The 27,787-nt window shown below is 38.0% G+C and overlaps 1 protein-coding gene across 1 annotated transcript in view; it reads right to left on the bottom strand.

Annotated features, from left to right (window-relative positions):
• Nucleotides 1-27,787, bottom strand: part of Liprin-gamma (liprin protein kazrin) — a 165,851-nt gene that overhangs the window by 54,423 nt on the left and 83,641 nt on the right. Inside the window, 1 exon segment of the mRNA XM_011501912.1 lies at nucleotides 17,181-17,293. Within this exon segment, the coding sequence (XP_011500214.1) occupies nucleotides 17,181-17,293 (113 nt within the window).

The following is a 27,787-nucleotide window of genomic DNA, read 5'->3' as shown; positions in this document are numbered from 1 at the left end:
TCAGGCAGATAATAATGTTTTACGAGATATATGATGAACGTATTGTTAAGCGATATCGGTTAGATACTTTAGCTTTATTTTTCATTCTCTTTCTTGCTTAATTTAATCGATTCGAAGTGCTTTGGTAGGTGGGAAATTTCTCCGATAAAAAGGAAGGCTCTTATCGTTGCCATCGGCGATGCAAAAAGCCGAAATTTAACAATGAATCTCTCCATCCAGCGCACGCACGGCCCCATTCAACCCGGGCCTCTTCTCACGCGAACCGAGTCCGCATTTCCAGTCCCAAATCGATCGCACTCTCAATTCCGCCGATAATAACATCCCCGGGTATGGCTCAACGACACGCGCGCAACCTTTCCTCGCACGTAGTAGCCGAGCCGTTTTTTATGTAAATTGGCTGCACCTCGTCGTGGAGTAAAGACGGGCGGGCGAGTCTCGCTCGGCCTCGTTTACTCGGTCAGCCGCGGAAGCTGTCGCCGCTGCACCTCCGGTGGGGATTGGCGAGGGGGCGAGGGGTGACGAGGTGAGGGGGTGAGAGAGAGAGAGAGAGAGAGAGAGAGGGGGGGGGAGGAGAGGCGCGCTTATAACTCCTCGTTTTTAATGCGAATTCACGGGGGCCGTATTTCAATGGCGCGAGAATGGCGGACGTAAGGGAAAGTTCGAAGCTGCATGTGAAAAAGAAAGACGTGCTAGGATAGGAATTGGCGTGGCGAGGGGCGGCTCCGGGGCTTCCAGTCGGATGAATTTTTATGGCGAAGGAATAGAGGTGGGATGTGTACGCCCCCTCCCCCTCACCCCCCCCTCCACCGCCGCCCCGGTGCACCTTCGCCTCTATTTTCACTACCTTTTTATTGAAGTGTATATTAGGGTACGGAGGTAGAATTTATGCGTTTTGTGGTGAGAGCTCGGGATAACTGGTGGGAGGACGATAGTGACGGCATACACAGCCATTAAGATTCTATCATTTCCCATTCTGTCATTTCCCAAGTTTTGCCTGTTTTTCCAATTACTGCTGTTTTTCAGATTATCGAGGCAGTGTACTAGGACTGACGGTCCAAGAATCTCTTAATATATCTCATTTGAGTTGAGATGAGTCGAGTTTACATCTATTTGCTACTATCGAGTATCGCCAATCTCGTCTTCGAAGGCAAACATTTTCAATATACACAATTCGGCTGCTAGAAAACTTTTCGCATCTTTATCAGCATTGCTATGGTACTGATTAATACAGTCACTAGATTTTTCATTATCGTTCGTCATATATTCGCCCTCATTTTATTATTTCGGGCAAATGATTTGTACTTTTGATTGTATGACATTTTTTGGTTTTGCTTGCTTTTATTTTTGTTTTAAACACTATAAATATTAATTAATAATTGTCGCTTGTAAGGGAGCTTGGAGTATGCATATTATCTAAATAAATGCAGGATTTAAATAGATGGCGAAATGGCTGACATGGGTAATTATAACTGTGCTCTACTTGGACATAGACGTTGCATTACAAGACGAAGGGAGAGATAGATTCAGTTAGGTGAAATTTTCTTTAGAAACTTCGCCTTGGGAAGGGAAATTGTGGCTTTATAAATGAATTTCGTAAGAGCTCTAAAGAAAAAGTTGCACTCAAGTGGCTTTTGCAACCGTATGACAGATACAAAACAATTGGAAGGAAGAAAAGAAAAAGCAACAAAAGAAAAAAGTACGCAAGTTGAAAATGAAATTGAAAACAGTGGATGGGAGAGTGAGAGCGGAGTTGAGGATGCGAGAAAGGGATACCGAACGTCCACGGATACGGATACGGATACGGAGTATCAAAAAGGCAGCGTAGGAAGATGGTTAAAAATAACTTATAATTCGTTATAAAAGTATGGAATAAAGAGGGGGGGGGGGTAAGTGGCTCTCCGTAGGAGCACTCGCGAGTGTAATTTCTCGTGAATGTCGCTGTAGAATAGCGGCGGTAGTGTTGTCCTTCTCGCAATTGGTCCTGGCAAATTTGATTTATGGGAGCGGGAGGATAGAAGGGAAAATCGTGCGGAAAGTTTCTTAAGAGGCTTTCGAGAAAACCCGCGGATAAAAAGATTCCATTTAATAATGTTATTAATAATGCCGGGCTTAATTTTACTTTCGCTAAATTGTTTTGACCCTCGAGCTGGTGTAGAAAAGGTACGCCATTGAGGACGAATCGACGCGGATGCCGAGGTGGCGAGGTGATGGTGGCCTCGGTGAGGGGGTTGATGGGCTGGGGATTGAACCAGCCGAAGATTTTCTACCGCATTAATTGCCGCTAATTGAATTTATGAATAGTGAAATATTAAACGGCGACGTGAATTCACGTTTTATTGGCTTTCATTTTCTGGAGCTTATCTTCATTCTAATGAAATTTCACCGTAGCGTTTGTAGCGCAACGAGCTTCGCAGTGTATTACTAGGAAATTTACAGGCCAGGGTTAACCGCATTGTGTACTCATCGAGGAGAGATGAAGGATAACGAGATCTTTTTAAATACACGACGTGTGAAACTTTTTAATGTTTCTGGTGTCAAAGTAGCCATAAAGTAGCGTCTGAATCAAATTGTCATCGTATCATAAATTGTCCAATAATTATAATAATGCGGGCGCTGTGAGATTAACAAAAAAAAAAAAAAAAAAGCGCATTAATATAATAAAATTGAAATTAGCTAAATAAATGATATATAAAGCGAATGATAATAATATAGAGCTCCGAATTTGTTTACTTGCATTAAACGCATAGTCAAGGATATTATTTTGAAATTGTTTATTTATGGCCGTGCATTTAAACAAAAGCCCCGATTATAACTATATCGTAATAATGTAAAAGCGTATGATACGAAACGAATTTTATAAAATTAATTTTTATTAATACACTGTCGTATAGATGTTCGTCTAATTGTAATTTGGCATTAAAGTTAACAACCGTTTCAAATGTTCGTAGAATTTTTATCGCATGTGTTGGTGCACTCGATAAAACAATCTAATACAAAGGAAGAAGGAACTCTACCTATGAATTATGCATAAATACTCCAATGTAGTCGATTTATGGCCTTTGAGGTGAAAATTGCAATTAAGCACTATTTACGATATTTTTATATATGAATTTCTCTTCGCACAATATTAATTAATTAATTTACTCTTTTTTTTATTACTGATTAGATATTCTTTTCGTGATAACGTTCTCAATTAAAGGCTTATATTGCGTATATTAATGATTGATAACTTTCTCTACTCGCTCCAAAAAAATAAAAAAAAATAAATGTATTTAGTCATTCGGTAAGAAGTGCAGTTTGAAAAAGAAAACTTTTAATTCCAAATTAGAACTAATATTACTTATACAGTTTTGAATATTATGTCTGTGATAGTTTAATAACCAAATACTTGAATATCGCACCTAGTTACTTCCAGAATATGAATATTTGATTCGTCTTTTATAATTCCTCGAAATATGTATAATAGAAGGACTGAAATGCTGTTGGCAATATTTTGCTTTTAACTGAAACGGAAATGTGTAACATCATACGGCGTAAACGCTACAATTTATAAATACAATAAATCTTTTCTTCATAATATAATATTACAATGAAATTTCGTGCCCTCAATTTACTCCCGAATGTTATCACGAATTTATTTAACTTATTAAATACTCATTTAACATTTACTTTTCCTCCTTATTTTCAAATTAAGTACATAAACTATTTTAACAATGCAATAGATTGACGATAAAATCATGGCGAATGAGGTATATTACGCGTTGTAACTACAAATCAGATATTATAAGTATTTTCGCGCTTTCAACATAAATTATATTTAGTCAATTTTGAGCAAATTATACGCAAGTTTTGAAAGGGGATGTAGGAACCAACGACGTATATAAAAAATTATAACCGTTACATCCCGATTGTACGTAATAAAAGAATCCGTGTCATTATCGTTAATTCCTCCGGGTAGTTTCGTAAAATTACAATCCCAACTATTCACACGTCAAAGTAACAAAAGTTATTCCTTTCGTCTAATCTCTGCCGTATAAAGTTTTACTGCAACTGACGCCCCCATCGCAATGCCCATCTCGTTGGCAAACTTCATGCGTAATCGACATAAAATACCGACCTCACCGTCTACAGTAAATAACATCATCGATCAAATTCATACGTCCCTCCCTCCCCCCAACAAATTACTATACCCAAATTTTCTAATCCGCTAGATTAACGTAGCCGCGTGCTCGTTTTTGCGATGGCATTACACGCGTCGTAACAAAAATCCAGACGCGTTAAAAAGTGCTCGAGGGGCCAATTTCATTCGCTGGCGCCAACTGGCAGAATCGGGGGACGACGACACGGAGCGTTAAGCGCAGCCGACTTGACAGGGTCATTGTCGTTGAGAAATAGGGGATCCCTCTCGGAAGCCGAGTTCTCGCGGTCCGGAACTCGGTCCTTCGTACTCCCGAGCCCCCTCGCTAATTCCCTCCCTCTCTCCCTCCCATTATTCATACGGATGCTCGTCGTCCTCCGTATCGGGCGCTTTCGCATTCTTTAGCGCCGATTCGACCGAACTTTCGCGCTGCGAACGACTCGGAGCACCGGCCGCGAGATCGTTTTATTAGCCTTTGATCCGGGATGTGAGATTCATTTCATCTCACGTCCCATCCATACGCTCTAAGTGTTCGCATTACGCTGACCATTACACTTCCACTGGCCTTACACAATTAGACGCTTTCTCAATTTGTATTGGATATAGCATGGAGCAACGGGCAGTTCGAACTGCATCTTATTATTAAGACAAATGGTTAATGTATGGGCTTGCATATTATCAATTTACAGATTCGTTGGCGGTAAAGCAGCGGAACAGTCCAGTCGCAAGCGGATATGGACAGCCTATTGCGAAGCTGCCCAAAGTCTTTTATTAAAAACAACATCGAGCCCCTGCATTTATTATGAGACTTTCCCTCAATTTCTGACTAAAGGTAATAAATGTCGTGGATTATCTATATGGAGAGACAAAAACTGCGACAGACGCTTCTCATTCATCGAATTAGTCGAATAAATTATTCGGTGAGAATTCATTTCTGACATCGCTCCACGCCTCTGCTCGTCTTTAACACGTCAGCTCGGCGTCTTTATCATCCCCCGGTGTCTTACGTTCCATCTCGCACGTTTCGCTTTTTTTGCGGAGTCTCGGAGCTGGGGCGGCGCTATCACGACCGCAGCCGCTGAGATAAACGTCCTCTTTGGCTCGTCGAGTCACCAAAGAAGCGTCCCACGAAGCCGGGTGCGAGAGGGATGAGGAGGAGGAGGGGGGGGGGGGGGGGGGGGGGGGGGGGGAGACACGGGAAACCGGAGACACTAACGGGGTGCTGCGAAGGGGAATAATTTTTCAGAGACGTAGATTACCCTCGCTCGGCATCTTATTTATCCTCTTCTCATCTGGCTCCTGCTTCCTCTAGCTCGGAGTGCTCGGCCTCTTGCAAGCTGTTGCACCGCGATTCGATGTGAAGTGGGCGCTCGTGAAAAAAACAGCCCACCGCCTCGCAGAGTCCAATTTCATTTGAATTTTCATTTTCGTGGGACAGAAATGCGCGAGCGTATTTCCATAATTAGCCGCTCGCGAAGTGGGGACTTAATCGTGCTCAATTTCCGTGATTCGCGCCTGCGATGCGGGCCTGCAATTACCCTCGATGACGACTTATTTATTTGATTAGCTACGTCAGTCGTCGCCACCCCTTAAGTCTTACCTGAAGCGACCAGATGTTTTTTGTAGCTCTCGATGCTCATTGACTGAAAGTCAATTACTTTAACTTGAGTTTCGTTTTATTCGATTCTGCTTTGGTCGCATTGTCGATTAAGCGGGAATTATTTGTACGAGGTCAGTAAGTAATATAAAATAACTTTCAATATTAAATTAGTTAATCTCTCTCTCTCTCTCTCTCTCTCTCTCTCTCTCTTTCTCTCTCTGCTGATTTATATCTTTTTTCTCGATAATATTTATTGCATTTCATCCGATAATATATTTCGTGAAATTAAAAATTCTCTCATCACGTATGCAAATGTAGAGAGTGAACATTTAAATTGAAATAAATTTGTAATTTTGTTAAAAAGTATTGTAGCTAAAGAGTTGTATTATATGGTTTTTATCAATTCCTGTACAATTTGGCCTCGATTTAATCTTACGATATTATTTTTAAAAATCATTGAAGATATTCTCAGTAGAATTTTAATTTATTTTCTAAAATAGTTTAAGCTTAAGTTAAGCTTAAAACAGATTAAGTAAATTAGCTTTCATAAGCATTTATATATATATATATATATATATATATATATATATATATATATATATATATATGTATATATGTATATATAGAGAGAGAGAGAGTTGGGCATGTTTATTAACCTGGAGGGAGTTGGATAAGAAATATAGCAAGTACAATATTATACACGTGTTGAATGATAATGGGAGAAAATAAATTTACAACAGATTTTTAGCTACATAAATCTGGACGGATATTAAAAACCAAGTTGACTATTTACGTAAATTCACCTAAGCCTGCGTTATAATTAAATATTATCTAAGAATATGACATAATAATCCAAGTATGGAATGTAATGATATATGAATATTTATTCCATACGATCAAATTAAAATTCATCGGCCGTATAACTTACGTATACGTATACATTTGGTATTTGGTCCTCATTTCAGATGGATGTATAATGAAACGTAGTACGTGCATTTTCTGCCATTTGAAATTTAACTCTCCTCTTTCGGCAAACCTAGCGCTTTTAACCAAATAGAACCGCAATGTTATGAAATAATTCACAACATTATTAAACGGATCCCGATATTTTTACAAAGTATCCGCGGGCCTATGCAAGAGTTAATTTTGCCTTGAATGGATTCCTTTGACTGGGAATTAGCAAAAGGCACGCAAGGGCAATACTGAAAAATTTGTGCGATCGATATAACGTCGGAACTGTAGAAGAATCACGATATTAAGCCCTGTCATACTGTAATCAACTCTCATTGAAAAACGCCGGCTCCCTGTCGACTCTGCCCGCTCTGCCACTGAAAACTTGGACTTTGCACACTTTCGACTCGCAATATCGCGTGTAGCACTCGAATGAATAAAAAATCAATTCCACTCCTCCGAGCGATCCTTAAATGCTATCACCAACTGCCATTCAAGGCTTCGCGATTTCGCTTAGCCCCCACACGAACTCGGCTTGAATAATAAAGAACGGCAACGGATGCGAAGGAAAAAAGGGACGCCCCGATCGTTACCTTCGCCTCGGCTAAAAACACAAAAATCCCTCCGCTACTCCGACGAACACGTACGTGCTCCCCGAAAATTAAATAACACGACGGCAAGATCATGATGAATAAATGATACGGTCTGCGACAAAAAGCCGCTCTTGACCTACGCGGGCTATAACTAACTACAATCTTGATTAAATTTTAATCTTTCTGGCAGCAGTCAAAAATCGGCGACTTGCAAGCAGCCCTTTGCCATGATGCACTTTCTTTGCTTCGCCATACTTCCCCCCCCCCTCTCTCTCTCTGCTAGCGAATAAATTCCCTACCATCGGCTCCAGAAACAAAAACACAAAAAGGAAAAGAAAAGATTGAGAGAAAAAAGGGCTATCCGACAAAAGACAAAAAATCACGTCGTTGGAGAATAATAGTGGCTGGGCAATTCTACTAATACGAGCGGATGATAGACTCTTTTATACCGTCAATTCGCTGTAAATTCACCAGTCGCCACGCTGGCGTGTATTAAACTGAAAGGATAAATCGAGAAGATGGGTGAAGCGCGAATGAATAGGGATTAACTGGTGGAAGTGGAGCGGCGGGCGGGGGGTAAGCGCGAGGAACGTCAGACGTTCCATTGGGAGTGTGTATTCTGCAATGTATGATAGTGACGTATGCATGTACATGTAGCACCTCACCCGTACCGTCCTTATGTTTAATATCGCTGCTGTAGCCGATGATTTCCAGTTAGTTGTATTTTACATACCCTCGTTCTTTCTCTATTTCAACTTTCTATCTCCAGTATCGCCTATAATGTTTCTCTCGATGTAATCTTTTGTGTTCGTGCGCTCATTTCATCTGCTCTTTGTTATTGAAGGGTCTGTGCTTTTAGAGAGAAAGTTGGCAAAAATCAGTTTTCCCGGCAAAGTTAGACTCATTGGCGTTGAGTGCATTAATTTTATAAATATTGAAATATTGCCTATTAAATGCTATAATCTGACATTTCATTATACAGACAAACGATAACGATTTATTCATCGCATAGAAAATTTTATCTTTAAATAATTATCCTTTTTAATAAGAATATTCTTTTTTTAAAAAGAATAGATTAGAAGAGAATTTAAAAAGAATAGAATAGATTTTTTAAAGAGTCACTTTTAAAGAATTTGTTTTAGTTGGAAAGGACCGTTTTTAGTATGCGCGCTCGTAATCCATATTCATGTAAATGTGGAATTAGCTTAGTCTTAAATTGCCTATATACTACTGTAGAGCTAATTGTAAGATCTTGTTTAGTGTCGAAATATGATTATTTTGCTTTATTACAATAACACGATAAATTTATCTTTAGCCAATTATCTTTAGTAGGCTTATACATGTAGTAAATAAAAAATCAAACAAACACAATCTTAAAATACATACAAGTGACGATGAGAGAAACAATGTTGTTCATTCAAAACTTTGGCTGAGCACATATGTGTTCTTTAAGCGAATTGTACACACAATAACAAACATCGCCAATTGTACGTTTTGAATAATTATTTAATTAAAATTTTATTTTATTTTTCTTCTTTATTGAATACGTAATTTTACTTTTCTCCAATCAGTTTGCCAGTTTCCGTATTCTTTTGTGCCCTATTATTCTCAACATATTTGTTTAAAGCACAGAATTTTAACGAGATACTTTATTATTGAAAAAGAGAAATAATTTAACAATGAAATTTCATGCGAATAACGTCAATTCAAACATCTAAAATCGCCGTTTGAAAGCGGAAAAATAAAAAAAGTCAATAGCCCTTGTAAAGCATACGTAGCGTACCATTCAAACAAGCAGTCTGAATCTATAATTATTAACGAGAAATTTAAAATGCAACATCAACCAGACAAATAGGACAAGGGATCTCGGGGAAGATGGAGACTGATCCACGCGAGCGATAATCCAACAGCTTGAAGAACATGGTCCAATAATCAGATGAAATTTTGCAAAATTCATCGGCAAGGAGCCGAGATGATACATCACCAATACGTCGATATCTCACCAAAACGAACAAATAAATTCCAACGCGTCTATGTGCATGCAGAAATTCGCCCAAGATAAACAGCGTCTTCAGGCAGTTGCAGTACAAGCGATACACCAGAGGAGTCCCGTGCCAAGGCCAATGCGATTCATTAGTGTTATTGCGCGGTCGCATCGGCTTGTTTGCCTAATGAAAGGCAGTTATCAACGTGCACCGGCTCGCACCGATCCGACATTCATATTCCCCCGGCTCCTGCTCCTGTTATTACTGCTGCTTTTATTATCCTCCTGATGCTGCTGTTGCTCCTCCTCCTGCTGCTGCCGTTGCTGTTGTTGCTATTGTTGATGCTGCTGCTGCTACTGCTGCTGCTGCTGCTGCTGCTGCTGCTGCTGCTACTGACGCCGATACTTGGGTTGTGCATTAGGACACTAATGGATTAATCCTTTAAATGGTGTAGCGCATGCGTGAACGCATCTTGCCCCAATTGCCAATTAAGATTCCTCCGGGAGCTCTTGGGATCTCCGATTTACGATCATCCGCAAGTCCGGACCCATTTTCTAGGAAACTTTACCTTCGCGCTGGATAAAGGCTCGTACTACTACAAGCTCGGCTCGGCATCGGCGCCGACGCCACTTCAACGACCTAAAAGCACTCGAAAGCGGAACGGGGTTGAATAATATATAGGATGCTCGATGCACCGAGATTCGGGCGAATTTATGGTTCGCGACATCGGGCCGTAATTGCTCGACGTTCAATTATTCGAGCGAATCGACGCGGGTTAATGTCAGGGTGACACTCGTTACCCAGTCCAACGGCAAACGAGCAGCGCTGAAGAAGCGATTCCTTTCAATTGGGATTTCTTTCGTGTCGGCTATCCTCGAGAAACCCTCAAGGACAAACGAAAGCGGGCCACGAGCATTGTAGAATGCTCGGGGCTATGGATTTTCAGTCTGATTACGTCAGGGAACGGAAGGGAAGGGAAGGAAGCGACAGCGGTGTGGAATTAAATAGAGAGAGAGAGAGAGAGAGAGAGAGAGAGAGAGAGAGGGAGGGAGTCGCTTGGACTCGTGGATGTCTCGTGGACGACTTGTAAATCGCGGAATGTTCGGACAAGCCAGGGTGGAGCGGGCCGGATGCATTTAGGAAATGGAGCTGAGACTCGTTCATCCGCGTGCTGTGAAATTCCATAAATTAGCATGCAGTGGTCATTATCTACGGCTCGGCAGGCTCGGGCTATCTTCCTGGCACGTTGAGGAGGAGGAGGAGGAGGAGGAGGAGGAGGCAGAGAAGGGGTCGCCGATGGATATGGACGCATCGCGTGCAAAGCTCCCCGTCTATCACCGGACACTTGGTGACCCCTTGCCTCGCGACCGCTCCCAAGTCGGGCTTCCACCAAACACGATTGTCCTTGTCACGCGCTCGTGTAAGCCGATTATCGTAGACATATATATCCACGGCTTTCTCTCTCCCTCTTTAACTCGACTCTTATCTGCCACGTTGTCCGCCCATTTATTCGCCGCTGACTCGTGCCGTCGCGGCTGCGTATAAATAAGCCTGTAAGTCGACCAGCCTGTCAATTATTTTAATGAAATTTCTTTTTTTACATTATCGTCCGTGGAAACTGATACTCTCCGTATATACTAATTGCGTTCCAGCGAGTTACGCATTGATGAAATGTTCCTTTCATCCAGACTACTCGGCTACGTCAACCCAAACACATGGCAACGCTATTTATTTCCTTTTACCCGATATTATTTATATTAATATTGGCTGACGAGTTTTTCGTTGAAAGTTTATATCATTTCTTATCGATTAGGGCATAGATCATTAAATTCAGAATAAATAAAGAATGTTTATTTCCACTATATATTATAATTGTAGTTGATCAATTGGTATTTAAAGTTCAATGATTTTCTCATTAGAATTGTTTTCTTACCTGCGTATTATTTATTCTCTACAATCATGTAAATAGCCTTAATTTATAGTAAATAATAATAAACTAAAAGGGTTATTAATTTTATAAAACGAAACAAAAAAAATTAACACCATGCAATTTACATTTATAGCAAAATATTTTTAATTGCTTAATAGATACACGTGTAAGTAAAAATTTATTTTAAAACGTGTTCATCGAACCTCGTAAAATTGCACGTTTCAATTTAAATAATAAATAATGTGCGTTGCGTTTGTTTTTATTTCATTTCAAACACCATTTTTCCAAAATGTACATTTTTTAATATAACAGCATAATATTGATAAAAAGTAAAATTCCATATATATATACATACACACATCCATTTATTACTGTACAAATTATATTATAATTTATCTTTGTATCTGTGTATTTAATTGCAGGTACATCTAATCCTGTAGACTAATAGTTTACCTTCAATCCGTAAGCAAATCCAAGCTTCGAAGCTGGTTAGAGTTAGCTTTGATAACCCATATACGCAGTGACAGTGATTTTATTTTCTTTGAGTCGGATAAACAATTGCATATTCACCTTTAGATTACGAACGATAAGATGCAAAAGATATGGCAAATTAGGGAAAAACACGCAACTCCAAATTCTGAAGCATTATGACCAAAACGATGACTTTTGAATGGATTTTTAATATTTAAAAGTTCAAATGAGATTTTTATTATTATTAGGTCTTTAATCCATTGGAAGAAAAATTTAAAACGTAGATAAATTACAATAAATTCAATTCACTAACGGATTTTCATTGTTAGTGTTATTATTATTATTATTTTATTATTATTATATCAAGTTACGAATATCCATTTTTTTTCCGGCACAAATGTTCATTGATAATTTAATCAATTTCATTTCATATATTATTATTAACGGATCTGAAAATCTTCCAATTTCAACAATGTTTTTAAGTTGTATAAAAATATACATTATCCTTATAAACTTAATTTAAGCAGATGAATACATTATGAAAAATGGTAATTGTCTCAGATACTCGACTGGAAAACTGATGAAAAGCCCAATACGCAAGAGTTATACTATAATTGACTATGAATGAGTCTTTGAATATCTCGTCGATAATTGGGCTCGAATGGTTTGAAAAGGGTGAAAAAAAAACAGAGAGAAAGCAAGAACAAATAAAAAAAAAAACATTATTATAACTTTTCATGGAGGTTTTATTAGAATTAATAGAGAAGTGATGTTGTATAAATATAAAATGAAATAGATAATAGTCGAACCATTAATATTTCAAAATAAGGGGTATAAAATTTTAAAGTAAAATCTTATCGAGAACTTCAAGAGGTCTGATGGAATTGAAAGTTGAATCCAAGCGAAGACATTAGAGAGAAGACAATAGGAAATGAGAATAAGTAAAAAGAGAAATACACGGAAACGTGAAAAATACTTTTTAACAAGAAAATATACGTAGAGAGATTGTAGAACGACAGAATTATATTGTAGAAAAGAAAGGCACAAAACAATTTCTATGTATATAAAGAAAGCGAGCGGTGTCGGGTGTCGGTAGGAAACCAAGAGAGATATAGTGATAGTGGGAGAGGGGTGTGGGGTGTGGAGGGGGTGTACGAGGGGGTGTGACCGAGACTGGGAAGATGATCTATACGGAATAGTACGTGCGGAAACATACGGATCTCCGCTGATATCGCAGGCCACATTTACATGCGCACCGCCGAGGCAGCAAGCGACACCTAACGACATTCCCCGGCGTTACGTGATGACGTACGAAAAGTCTCTGCTTTTGTCCCGCACTCCGACTCTACACCCACCCAACGAAACTTTTCTTTAATTTCGATACCTCTCCGCCTGACTCTTATCAAGTTTTCATTGAAACGCAATCTCTTGTAACGCCCCCGCCTCCTCTCTACCGCGTATGGTAAACAGGAGGAAATTATTTCGCCGTCTAGCTGCCATGGCGTCTTGTGAATCTAGACTTTTTTCATTCCCCCCCCCCCTATGACCTACGCGGCTCATTTACTACATTTATGAAAAAGTATCGTGACTAAGAATAACGTTTAAAATAACATGAAATCCCAATGGCGCTGTACTAATGTGTTTATGCCGTATTACAAGTAAACGGGTGTATGCTATGAATGGTTACTTATATTGGCTCTAATGAATAATCAATACAAATTGAATCGCTTTAAAACAAAAAGCAAGAACAAAGACAGAAAGATTCCGCAACGCTCACTCTTACGCCTTTGAATTATCGGTTCCAAAATTTCTTGTATTATTTATGTCACGTTGTTGCCGAACTGGTAAGTCTATTTCTCCTCGTAAAGTGAATTAATCCTCTTTTGTTAAAAGATGACAATTTGAAGTTGATAAAGTTGGTAATGCTATTATCGGCCTCTTCAAATATTTTGAATTACGAATCGACTAAGTGACGTCCAAGTGAAGAAAAAGCATGTGGTAATCCAAAAGGGGTTGAGTCCATGTGACGGGCGAACGGATTGACGGGGAGATAATCCGTGTTGAGGGAAGGGGGAAACTTCTTTCCCGTTGTATGTTGTTCCGTGTAGTGTTGAAGTATCAAGAGAATTCGAATTTGTGTCGAGCAACGTGTAATCCATTTTAATTTTTTGATTAGTCGATCGTAAATAGCCCGTTAATTTTCTCCTACTATTGCTGAAAGTTCTATTTTTTTTTCTCCTAAACCCATATATCTATCGATACAGCAAATTTCCCTTCGTTTTTCCTACTACGTTTCACAATGCTTTTTTCCTTCCAAAATCTGCCTTTTATTAAATAAGAGAAAATAATTTCTAAGCCCTCGGGAATATACAGCCACGGCGTATGGCTTTCCAAATTTCACTCTGCTGGTTCATAGGAATTGTAAGATTTGCCGTCAAGAGATTATACCGTTAAGAGGGAAATCATTCGTTATAAATTATCGTTACAGGTTACGAATTTAACGAATCGAGAAAAACAGAATTTAATAACAAAAGCTTAATTTATAATGATAGATTATAGAATAATAATTAAAAAAAAAAAAATAAATAAATGATTTTTTCACTTTGGATTTAATAGTGAATAAATTTCATTTACGTTTATTCTTACATTAATATAAATAATTGCTCTTTGCTTGCTATATTAGCTAATAGAATTAAATATCATATCGTCGCTGTTGCCTGGATAAGAGCGAATATTCTCGAATATGATTAAAAACATGCGATAAAATTAGATTTTGTCGCATTATTATAAAATTTACAAAGCAATTTTAATCTAATGACCGACACTCTTCGTTTCACTTTCATTTCCTACTGAAATTGGTTTCTTAAAGACAAAGTATTTTTCATTTTAATAAGTTTTCAAGCGCTTAAAAGTAGAAAAATATAGTAAATTATATTTAGCGTCGATTGAATAGCGTGAGAAAATGTTTGAAATGCTAATAATAGCGGATAACCAGTCAAAAAAGAGAGATAAACGAGGAAAAATGGAGAAACTCGATTGTAAGCATCGGGAACGTCTACTTTTGCTCCTATTACTCCTTACTTTTTCCTCTCTTTTACTCATCTTCTCTTCCTTGCTAAGCGAGATTAGAATAAAAGCTTCTTTCGGGCATAGCGATGTAATCCAATAATTGCAATAAAAATTCTCAAAATATGCAGATGCGGTCTTGTCGCACATTCCATTCGCTCGTTACACACGTTTACTACTAATAATACGCCAAGTATAAAACACGAGTGTATGTAACAAATGCAACACATGCGTTAAAATGTAGGCTCGCTTATCCTCGCGCCACCTCATAGCTGGGTCACGAGGAATTCGGTCCTGTTACCGCGCAGCGTCCCATTTTCATTAAAAAGAAAGAGAGAGAGAGAGAGAGAGAGAGAGAGAATGACAAGAAAAGAAGATTAAATTAGCCAGGGAAGAAGCGAAAAAAAAAAGAAAGGAGGACAAACACGGCTTATCAATGGATAACATAAAAGTTATCAATGAAGGACGTGGAAGAGGTAGGGCTTCGATTATATTAATTAATTACTCGAATATTTCCGACAGTAGCCGATAAAATGCATAACGCACTTGTAAACGCACGTAGTGCAGCAGGACTTGGCAGAACTTTTCATTGCCTTATCATGATAAATTGACTGTGATTTGCGGGGTTGTTGAATAGTCAGGAGGCAGAAAAAATTTATATACTTTTTGAATTTCGATCGCTTTAATTCTCCATTCAACATCCACAATGTACTTTTGTAATAATTGAACGATTAGCATGAGGCACTGATTCGCGTGACTGAGAATATTTCTCATTAGATCATTCTTTCCATTACATGGCATTGCACTTAGGAAAGTTTAATAAATATATCATATGTAAATGGCTGTTGGATTACGATTCGTGGCAGCGGGGATGGATAATTAAAAATGAATCTTGAATAGCTCAAGGAATATGTGCCGAGAGATTGATTAGATCTGACGAGACATTCGATCTAGTCGGATCAAAGGACGCGTTTCAAACTTGCCGAGCGATTATCATTAATAAAACTCGTACACCGCGCAATTAAATCTGTTTTATTTGCCGTTCAGCTGCAGCACGTACACGCAATCCCGATAATTGATTAATAATTTCCGACGCCAATCAATAGGCAACATTAACAAGCCAATGTCTGCTCCGCGAATCGCTCATAACCTTTCTTCTTCCACTCCCCTGGCCCCAGCATCCCCACTTTTCTATCATCCCACCCCATCCGCCCCAGGCGAATCTTTCCCTGACGAACTACAACTCGCACACCCCCAAACGCTGCGGATGATTGATTCAAGGAAACAGAGAGGGAGAGGGAGAGAGGGAGAGGGAGAGAGAGAGAGAGAGAGAGAGAGAGAGAGAGAGAGAAGTAGCATAAAATAAGTCTGTAAAGGTTAGATCGAGCGCCATGAATATTCGCATGGATCAATGTGATTTTTGCGTAGGGAGTGCAAGCACGCGATTATTCGCTTTTCAATTTTTAACGAGCAAATTTTTTAACCCCTTCATATTTATTTATCGAGCTGCCTATGGGAATACACGAGTTGCGAATATTTTGCTACTCTATTCGAGCAATTAAGTTTTTGGATTAAGTATCATGCCGTGTCTTCCTTAATAATATAACGCACAGAAATCGGATGTAGAAGTTTAGCGTCTTATCTCACTAGATAGGAAAACTAGTTTCCAAGTAGAAATTCGATCGTGCTTGCAGCAAGTATCCGACACCTTGTTCCTACAAATAAATCTCCTTCTTCTCGATGTAAATATGACTTGATTTCAATGACTGACAAACGAGCAAAGTCGACATAAAATCAAATCATATTTTCAAATCCGGTTTTTATGCCTAATTAAGTCAAAGTCCTGCGCTTTTTGTAAATCGAATCAACTCGCCCGGATTTTTGCTTGTAAATATTATTGGTTTTTCTAAACCTGTTAGTCATGTCTCTTACGATGATAAATTTGTGTATTATTAGACACCTTTTCCGAGCATTAAAAGAAATATTCAACTTTAATAATAAAATCGTTAATGCGAAATCGTAAATACCAAATTTACGATTGATGAAATGTCTACAATCAACGTTAGTTAGTAACCCAACCAAAACTTAGTCAGCACTTGCTTACGTGTCGCAAATACGTTTAAGCCTAATGAACATATAATGATCAAGACGTGTACTTACAAAACCACAAACTTTAAGAGAAATTGCCAAAAGTGCTAGTAAGATTGAAACGATGTCGCGGCAGCTCCGCAGCACCTCTTCCGCCCTCTTTTCTTGCTTGTACATTTTAAAGAAGATACGTTAAACCAAAACAAAAAAAAACAAAAAAAAAAACAAAAAAAAAAACAAAACAAAAAACAAAACAAAAAACAAAAAAAAAACGGAAAAGAAATTGTCGGGCAACAGTCAGGGGGAAAAAAAAATGAGCGGAGAAATGCATAAATAGCGTGAAACGAGTTGAGCTTACCTGAGCATCTGCGAGGATGCGTCGCATCAAGGCCAGGGTGGGGTGCTTTGCAACGTCATTATCGAGGCCAAGCACGTCACTGTTCTTACTCAGTAGGTTTAAACTCTTCAGGGCTGCAACAAAAAAATGAAAGGCACATGGACTTTAAAGCTGATGCGCAACCTGTTCGATTTGCGAGAAGAGCGAGTCGAGCTTCATTTACATACTTTACGCGCTTATCTCTCGATTACTTTACCCGCCAACCTTGTAATTTATCAATTCCCATGCGCTCGTCGATGCCACCTAATGGAACCTGCTGCTTTTCGCGACCATCTCGTCTCCATTCAATGAAAACTATTTGCAAATACGTTATCGATGGATAAACGATAAAGGATTTTACGCAGCGTTAAGGGCAGCAGATTACGTACGTAAATAAAAACTGCGGCTAATTTTTGCCTTTTAGCTGCTAAGCTGCTTGAGCTCCATCATTCTGCTTGGGATATTATCAATTAATTCGGACTTGGTTACTTCGTTATAACTATAGTTTACCAATTACCGTATTCGCTGATGGTCGCGTCGTCATTGGGCGTAATATTAAATATCGGGCTACTCAATCGGGACTCCGCGCAGCTCTAATCACAAGATAAATTTGCAAATGGTCGCCTCAGCGCCATAAGCGTTCGAAGAAGCTCTAAAGTCTTATCAGCGCCACTATAAAGTCCGCGTAGCTCGAGGTACAACGGCAACAAATCCCAATTCAATTCGCCCAAGCAACTGATCGTAAAGTGTCATGTATTCTAACGAAGTTAAAAAGTCATCGACAATATGCTCGACACGGGTGCAAATCTTCCTAAGGACATTAAATGAGAGAGTGGCGCTAGCAGTCCGGAACTTTACCAAAAGCGAGATCCTCGTAGACAGCGGAGCTTTCCTCCCTCCTGCCTCATTATCACTCCCTCCCCCATCCCCCCTCCCCTTCACACACACACACACACACACACACACACACTACCCACCCTTCCCGCCGTACCATCAACCTTGATTGAATTTCCAAGTGGCGGGATGGCCCTGGCACACTGAGAAAACGGATCGAGAAGCTGGAAAGCCGAAGATAGGGAAGGCCACCGCGGATAATGGCGAATAGAGAGATTCTCACTAGTCAGACACTCCGCGCTTCTCGCTGACGCTTCCAAGCTTTCACAGGGATGATCGAATCGCGAGGTCCATCCGCACCCGACGCCGACACTCGTGACTACACCAGACCCCGAGCAGACACGGGGCTCTTATGGGGCTTCCGTGTCGCAAACGTCCTCCTGACTATCGCGTTGAGATTTCGAGCGTCCGCGCGTTATTCCGAAGGGAGCCTATCTTTCACGGCCCCTCGGGGTTTCCGAATTATGCGATACCGTGAATAACATGACAACCGCCACGCGAACTAATTTACCTCCGTGAGATGAATCGAGCTGATATATTTCCACTGTCTGCTCGAGCGAGAAATCACCTTTTTTGAATCTACAATGTAGCGTAATTGCAGATCGTCTGAGTTATTTGTAAATGATAATGTGCTCGATAATCAGCCGATGTACTTGGAAAATGTTCAGAAAAATATTTCCCATCGATGTATCATTCCTATATAATCGATTATGTTGGGAAATTAGAATTTCATTACCAGGATGGATTTCTCTTCGATTCGAAGATATTTGAGAAGAGATTGAGAATGTTGATGCGAACATTCGAAATGACCTTTTCTTCTTTTTCTTTTTATTTTTGTTCACTTCTCGCGTTACGCGAATTGCAAATATTCATAAATTACTCATCGATTGATGCATTACGACGTGAAAAAATAGATCCGCTAACGAATCAACAATATCTCGTGCGAGTCACCCTCCTAATTCGAATATACGTACGCTCGTGGAAAATATGCGTCCTCGATAGTACGATATTACAAAATCAGATTTTTCCGGCGTTTTTAAATCAAGTAAAAAAATTGCAGATCCCCTAATTGGGCATTTGTTCGACGACGGGACTCGCATTAGTCATCGGTTAAAGCTGGTACGTTTCATTTGCAAAATTCTGATTAGCAAACCCTTCGCCACTTGGCCCCTTAACTACCACTGCGCCACGCCCCCTAACCCCTAAAAAATTTTTAAAAAAACAATGCGGATGGATTCTGGTCGGCGGCTCTTAACATAGTATCATCGAGTATCTATGGCTTATGGCTTTCTCGACTTGCATGGCCACTGCGCATGCCTGCGAATGCTAGCGATCGTACACTCGTTTTTTTCATTTTTTTTTCTTTCTTTTTTTTTTTTTCCTTTCCGAACGACGCGTACAGATAGTCGATGTTATAAACAGCCAAGTGCCTATTTTTTACGCCCTGCCACGTGCTTAGAAAATGCAACGAAATGGATATTGTTATTTCCAAAGTGGATATTGTCATTAACGAGCTAAGTCGTATGGCAATCATAAAAGAGGCTTTGCGACTCTGGGATAGGAGATGAAATCATTTCGAAACGAGCTTTTGCCATTTGGTTTCAATGGTGATTTCCATGGTAAATCCCTCGAGGATTTTACGTGGACTTATTCGTGAATTCGACTTACTTCGGACGAGCCCAACACCTCCTTCATTTTCGATCAGCATGCATAATATCATTATACGCAAATTTGCCGCACACTAATCTTTCGGCAGTTTGGAATTTAGTTATATAAATTTATCTTAGACTACAATCTATCTGTATGTATGTATTTGGGATATATATAAGTAAGCGAACTATAAATAAGCTATTTCAATCATAACTCAAAACTCAATCTCATATATTTAAAACTTCCTTTTTCTTTTATCTTTTAGTCACATTTTTGTACGCCCAGCAAAATCACATGGCATTTATCAAATACGCTTGAGCTACGGTGAGGCGTAAAATTTAGAAACAGAGCTGTGAAAATAAATGTTTTTCTCGCGGCACTAAACGAAAATTACAATTTTTCCTCGATATTTGATATTTATTACATAGCATTACATCGATCTCTCCCAAGTATGTGCCAATTAAAGTTCCAAGTCGAAGAAAAAAATATACAATCAACAGTTTCATACGAGCAGATTAAGCAGCCTAAGTAATCTTTACGCGTTATATAAATAAAACCTCGTGGGTGCATCATCATCAAAGCCAATTGCTTTGCTTTCACAGTATGTAGCGCTGTAGAATTGTGTTATTATTATCAACCCGGCAGCGTCTATACAGCGATGATAAAAATTGCAGCACCGAGGATAAGTAGGACTCCTCGCGTGGCTCCGTGCATAAATCACAAAAAAAAAAAAAAAACCAAAAAACAAAAAACAAAAAAAAAAAAAAGAAAAGAAAATTAAAAGAAGAAAAAAGAAAAAAGGCGTAAATTTATTTACCGACTGCATATTAAAATTAAAGCCCTGCAAATTCGAAGATCCATTATTCCTGTGGTGATTTACACATCGACTTGGAGTCTTAAAACGCAATTGGAATATCACCAATGAGAGGAAGCCATCTCGTTCGACCATTAGCCAAAGCTTAAGTCGGTGTGTGAAAGTCTAATGGCAGCGGAAGGGCCATTCGTCTTGGCGAGACGTTCATTCTGATTTGTAGACTTCACCGGGAGTGGGTGACAATTAAGACATAAGTTTATTTAAAATGATTTGAAAGACTTTCATTTCAGTTGGCTCATTGATTGCGACACTTAAATGAGGATTAATCGACGAGTCTCTGATATAATTACAATTATGTTATAATAATGTATAATCTCGCTGAATGCATGGGCTATTAGCAGTTGAAATGCCGTTAAACTTTATATTGTTTAAGCGATTGGGTGATTCGAGTTTGTGATAAAGTTTATATGAAAATCTTTTTAAAGTTTGACGTCAGTTAAATGGTCGAGTAGTCTTCGTAATTGCACGATAATAATGCTAAATAACTTCTTTTTTTTTTCTTCACCTATGACATTTTAGCGATGATGCTACATAATTATAGATTTAAGGATACAATCTTCTAGGAATACAATTGCAAAAAATTTTAATTAGACTTTTCATATTGGCTCAATAAATTAGTAAATATTATACATATTTTTGCACATAGCGACAATAAATGGAGAACTTTGTATAAGTTTATGCAAATTGTAATGTTTTTTTTTTTAACTTGAATACAGAGATAAATTTACTTGGTTGTACGTAATTTTCTGTAATATACATAAATTAAGTAAATCTTATTAAATTGCCTGAAAATTTTCCTAATTTTCTTGATTATCACAATCTGCCTCTCGCCTCTCGAACAGAAAGCTGCGGTCAAAAAAAAAATGGGATGGCGAGGGACTACAAAGTCGAATTATTTAAAATAATTTTCGTCGCGAACAAATACCAAACAAAATAATGGCAAAGGACATTGTCCACCGCAGCCCAAAGATAACTAAATAGCTCTACGCAAGTCGTAAGTAGAGAAAACAAAAAAATTACGAATAGCCGTAAAAGGGGTTTAAGGGGTCGGCCAATCAGCAGTGAATATAGGGTGGGACGGCAGAAGCAAGAGCCATCGCGTAGGGAAGAATACTTGCGATTGGCGACCGGTAAATCCCAATAATCCCTGAAATAGACGGAAGAAGTCGTCGGCGATCCGAAGGATCTTGTGACACTAGCGCTCGACGCGGATCTTTCTTCCCCGGGAGACGAGTACGTGTCCTTCGTTGCCCTACTCGACGATTAACTTTCTTTAATTAGAGTCAAAGAAATTGTCTCTCGCAGCGGAGTAACCAACAGACAGTTCGACCACTGGTTGATATTGTGGATTATGAAAACTGTTGCTCGTGCAAAACTTTGAGCATTGACGCTCGGCATTGACGCTTTCGGGCTCGCTTTTACCGGCCTTTTTCTCTTTGATTTGCCACAAGAAACTTTGACGATTAAAAGCCAAACTTTATTTATGTCTCTCGTTATGCCTTAATTTACCTCGGAAACATTGTAGCTTCGTAACTTCTAGGATCTGTAGTATCAGCCAATTACAAATATTTGGCGCCCACCCTGCTTATGGTGAAAAATTCGATGTTTAAGTAAGTTTTATCTTTTTCTCCAATATTTATTGGAAGTCTAGTATATTTTTGTATAATCGTTTGAATAGTTTTGTTTCTCAATTTGCATTATTATTATTATTATTATCATTATCATTATCATTATCCTTATTATTATTATTATTATTATTATTATTATTATTATTATTATTATTGTTATTGTTATTGTTATTATTATTATTATTATTATTATTATTATTATTTAACGCAATATATTCGATATTGTAATATTTAAAATATTTATGAAAACTATTATCTTATTGTCGTATGTGTGGGGGGATGGAATGTCCGATCTTGCAATCTACAATTAGTATTTGAGATCTCGACTCGATTCGGAAGAAAAAAAAAATGCAAAGATACACGAATTGATAACTCGAATTTCGTAAAGTTGAGTGAAAATGAAAATTCTCGGTGTCTCCCCCCCCCCCCCCCCCATCATTTACACACTGTTAAACTATTATGAATTTATGGCATTATCGACACTCAATTGTTCATTAGTCAAATTGTTTATTTTCAAATCACTATTAATGATGTAACATTGAATATAACAATTCTAGCAATTGCTAGCTTTCGAGAGCCTCATTAATAAATAATTCGATATTATTAAGGTCAAGGAACACATGAATTATATTTGACATGGACTATTTAGTTACAATTACGATGAGAACCGCTGCTATATATTATTTCATAATTTAATTTTTATGTAATTATTTGACGCTGGAATACGCATGAATATATTATAAGGGAAATTAATGAAAAAATACCTTACTTAGTTTACACGGATGTTACGCAACTTTCCTATTCATTTATCGGATTAATGATTTTCGCGGTAACATTTTGTTACACTATTATTATCTGAGTTTTAATTTCCATTCTATCAGCTTATAAATGTTCGCCAGTAGCTTACTTTTAATCCCAATACATTAAATTCTAATGATTTTATAATTTTCATAATAATAATGTTGAATTGAGCTAGTCGATATTGTATTAATACCCAATTCGGAGTGAGCAATAGCAGTTTAATGTATCGACTGATCAGAGATGAAAATGAAGGAGCGATAAACAATCGCCAAACTTATTTACTTTATAATTTATTCAAATCACTTCATCTCTTTTTAAAAAACTGTTAAACTAGCATAGTAGGATGTACAACTTCAAACTAATTAGCGACGAGCCCTAGCGTAGGACCTCGTCCTATTATGGCTGACTAAGTACACGCGCGAGTGCATACAAACACCCACCCACAAACACCAATATCCACATACATTCGCATTTGCACAGTCTAAGCTCATCCTCGGCAAAGTCGTATCGACCATCCCACGTACACTTCATTGCAATATTATGTATATGTAATAGTTATCTGTCAGTGACGCCTTGGCTTTGTCCGTATCACCTTGCGCTTACGCAAACATCGCGCCGAACGCATGCGTAATTGCCGTATATTATATTTTTCCGTTTTGAAAGCTTGAAACAGAAGGAAAAATTGTTACGGAGGATCTGGTGGGGCGAGGAGTGCCAGTGTAAGCTGTCGTCCGGCTGTGACACTTAATTCACTCCCTGTGGATAATTCCTCAACGATCTATTGTTTTAAGGACGTAGAAGATAGAATGTTGATCGGAAGGCGGTCTGAGGCAACGTTTCGTGGATATGGATTCATTGATCCTACAAGATAGAAAACGGTAGATCTCTTCGCAGAGCTCCTATCAAGATGCTCGATTGAAAAAGTCACTGATCGCTAATTGACACTTTCTCGTGACGCTGCCATCAAGATTCTAAGATAAATGAAAGTCAAGTGAAAATGTAATATACATTGGGATAAAAAGAGAATTTTACCTAAACTTCTTGATACTAACCGCTTGGTGTTTATATATCGTAAAAAATATTTTCGCGAAACATTGAAGTACTATATAATTCGAAATTAAGTATTTTTTTAACAAATGTACGGCCATTATAATTATACGGTGATTTAAAGTAATCTCGGCTTAAGATATTTCTAGATATTAAATACGATTGATTTATAAATGAATTAGACACAGGATGATGAATATTGCATAATGTATCGGCATTATTATTATCAATATACGTATTCGGCATTATATTCATTATTGGATAAAAATTTAATATTAAAAATAAATGAATTTAATACTCGACTAATTTACTTTTATCATCTATTATTATTTTCTTTTAATGAATTATTGCTGTTGTACAATATGGTTTACTAATTTATTACGTAATTGATATTAATAACATTCATAATATCCTAGTTAATTTTAACAAGTAAATATTCAAATCTATTGCTACTAATTAGTGATGATTACCTTGTGGTGGTAAAAGGGTAGCGATTAAACGTGACGGTATCGTTACATTAATATTGAAAACTTAATTGTTAAATTAATCACGTAGAGGTGCATTTGTAAAATGATTGGGTCGAATAATGCTAATGAGGGCCGAAATAGGAAAATGCTTGAATTTTTACTGCACGATGGAAGGAGGAAATACAAAAAAGAGGCTTTCCTTTCGTTACGGTGATACGTTTGGATTTGGTTTGGATGTACGCGACTCCGGTCTCCCGTTGGTAAAAACGAGACATTTGCGAAACGTTGTACGTTACGGATGAAAACGTTGGCCGACGCTTTTACTGATTAGTCAGGGCACATATCGCGAATAAACGTATAGAAAAGCGAGCTTTTGTGAATTGTCCGACCGATGTATGAATTCGCGTGTGAATCCTCCTTTTCCCACGGCTGAGGAAAGCGAGGAAGTAGCCAAGCGAACCGGAAAAAGGAAAGCTCGAAAATTCGGAGGAAAAAAGCCAATGTGGATGTGGATGTTGTGGTCGGGCAAGGGATGCTTAGAAATTATGAGAAACGGTTCGTGCGCAAATTGGCATGTTTCGCTCGTATTCGTCTTCTAATTTTCCGACGAGTTGTGGAGATGCACATCTAGTGAAATGGCAAAAGAGATTTAACCGCTTTTGAATTTGTCTTCGGACAGACTGTCGGGCGAGATATTTTTATGGTGTTGAATAATCGACAATGTGAATATACATTAATATTTTTACATTCGCAAAGCCATCATACCGAGGCGAATATGAAACAAAAGAAAGGGTATGCAAATTTTTGTTTAATATTCTCCTGGTTTAATTACTTCGGATTAAAGGGGTCATAAACGTTTTGAATTTACGCCAGAACGAATTCGTTAATATATTTGTTTTCAATGAATTTCAGCTTTATCTGTATCTTGAAGAATTTTAACGCTTCAGTGGCTGATAATTTTTAATAAAATATTTTTCATCTCGCCAACAACGAGATGAATGATCATTATGACTTATGAATTCTTAAATTATGAAAAATTGTATAATAAAATTATATTTCGTTAAATACTATTCAAAATTAGGAGTACTAATTTTCAAAAGTGCAAATGAAAATTCAGTTAAAAACGTATTTCATAGGCTTCAGAAGCTAATATATCATTAGCAAATGAACATTCTCCCATTCGTAATGTAATTAATTTAAATAAAAAGAAATCTTGTATTATAGAAGTAGTATTATACTTATGCTGATAATTTACGTAAATGCTAGCGTAATGCGAGAAAGTCGTTAGAATTTTCATAAAGTAACCTTACACCAAATATATTTTATAAAATTATTAAAAACAAAAACAAAAACAAAAACAAAAACAAAAGAAAATGAATAAAATAGTGCAAGAAAAAGTTTCGTTACATTTTATGAGGAAAAATTATTTTATATAAGCTTTACAACATTCTTGAAAATATTATTTCGCTATACATACGTCTAAAAGAAAGTATATAAAATATTTATGCAAGTTAGTGAGTCTCCTTTATTAAAAATATTGCTTCATTTTGAAGTTCTTGAGTATCTCGAGAATCGCGCGTCAGTCAATAATGTAAAACTGTACGTAATCGGAATATTATTTTCAGATCGATTTTCCAAATCTTTTATTTTACGAGCATTTCAGTCAACGGTTTCATAACACATTCTTCTCTGGATTAATCTCGTATGAACTCATAATTAATAAAAAACGTACCGTTAAAATCGACCACAAAAGAAGAAAAATGCGGCACTTTAAAATGCTACACTCATTAAAAGCGAAACGAGCCGAAGCACAGTGAAATTTATATAAGTAATAATAATCCTACATCTTGTGGTCGAAATGCCACTTCAAACAACGTGGTCCACTAAACTACCATAGAAAATAGAGAACCCGCGGAGCCCATGCGTTATTAATAACGAGAAATTGACTTTTTGAAATATTATAACAGCATAACATTTGGTTATTTTTAGGTATCGTAAAGCCGCGTGACTGTAAATTAAATGTAATTTAATGCACATTTAAGCAGCAAATTATTACGATTCTAGTATTTAAAATAGACTCGACCGTATTTAATAATAATATCTTAATCATAAATACTTTAGATTCTTTTTTTTTTTTTATTTTAACTATCATTATTATATATATATATATATATATATATATATATATTGTGAAAGGAACATTTTTAAGATTTTAAAATTCAATCTTGTCGTATCGAATTCAAACCAACAACGGTATTTTCTATTAAATTTTTTTTCATTCGAAAAATAAAAATACCCGACTAGTTTGTCAAAGTTAATATAAACTGACGCGGTTAAACACAAGTCTCATCAAACTTGACATACATTCGCGCACGTGTATTAATCTGGGAAACATCGATAGCGTAATGTACATAAGAAATTATTAATAACCACTCAGCCAAACTTGCTTCCAATTATTTTACTTAAAATATTAAAAATACTTAAAATTCTAACGGATTTAAGTTTATTTGAAAAAGCATAAAGATTTTGATGAAATGGAAATCCATTGAAATGGAAATCGGTAACTGTTGCCAGGAGCAGACGAGAGTTACAAATAATAACGGGATTTTTACTTTGATAATCCTAAGAAAAACCATTTCTAACTAATTCTAAGACCGACACGCATGATTTTTCAAAGCATTATTGACGAACGAGTCAGTCGCATTCCATTACGATGTCGGAGCAAATCATGCATCAACAAATCCAGTGCCTTGATATTGAGACTTAGGACATCGAGGAATTCTCGCGTAACCATTGCGGCGTCATCGGCTGAAACCGCGCAGCCGAGAAAAACACGAACGTCGGTGGATAAAACCAGGCGGGGGAGAGGTGGGTGGGGATGACCGCGGATTCGTCTTGTCGCGGTCAGAAGTTCAGCGTCGGCAGCCGGGCATGACTTATCCACGAAATAAGTCCGGACGCGTTATAAATAACGTCGGCGGCTACCGGACAAGTCGACTTTGCTCGACAGCAATGTCACGTGATTGCCGTACGATGTACGGTGCTCGGTAATCCTTGCCCCATACGGATCTACCACCCTTCGTCGCCAGGACCTTATTCGCCGTGGGTATACTTCGGAAGGATTCGCGTGTCGCACGCTTTTATACCTGCTTGCGTGTGGTTTGGTGGGCACGGTGGTTGGTATGGTTGACTGGTCCGCCGGGGCGGCGGGAGGGAGGGGGGGGGAAT

This window comes from Ceratosolen solmsi, unplaced genomic scaffold (assembly GCF_000503995.2).
Source record: "Ceratosolen solmsi marchali unplaced genomic scaffold, CerSol_1.0 scaffold23, whole genome shotgun sequence".
In the NCBI taxonomy this organism is placed as follows: domain Eukaryota; kingdom Metazoa; phylum Arthropoda; class Insecta; order Hymenoptera; family Agaonidae; genus Ceratosolen; species Ceratosolen solmsi.
Note: the sequence above shows the minus strand (reverse complement) of the source record. Positions and strands in the feature narration are given on the sequence as shown.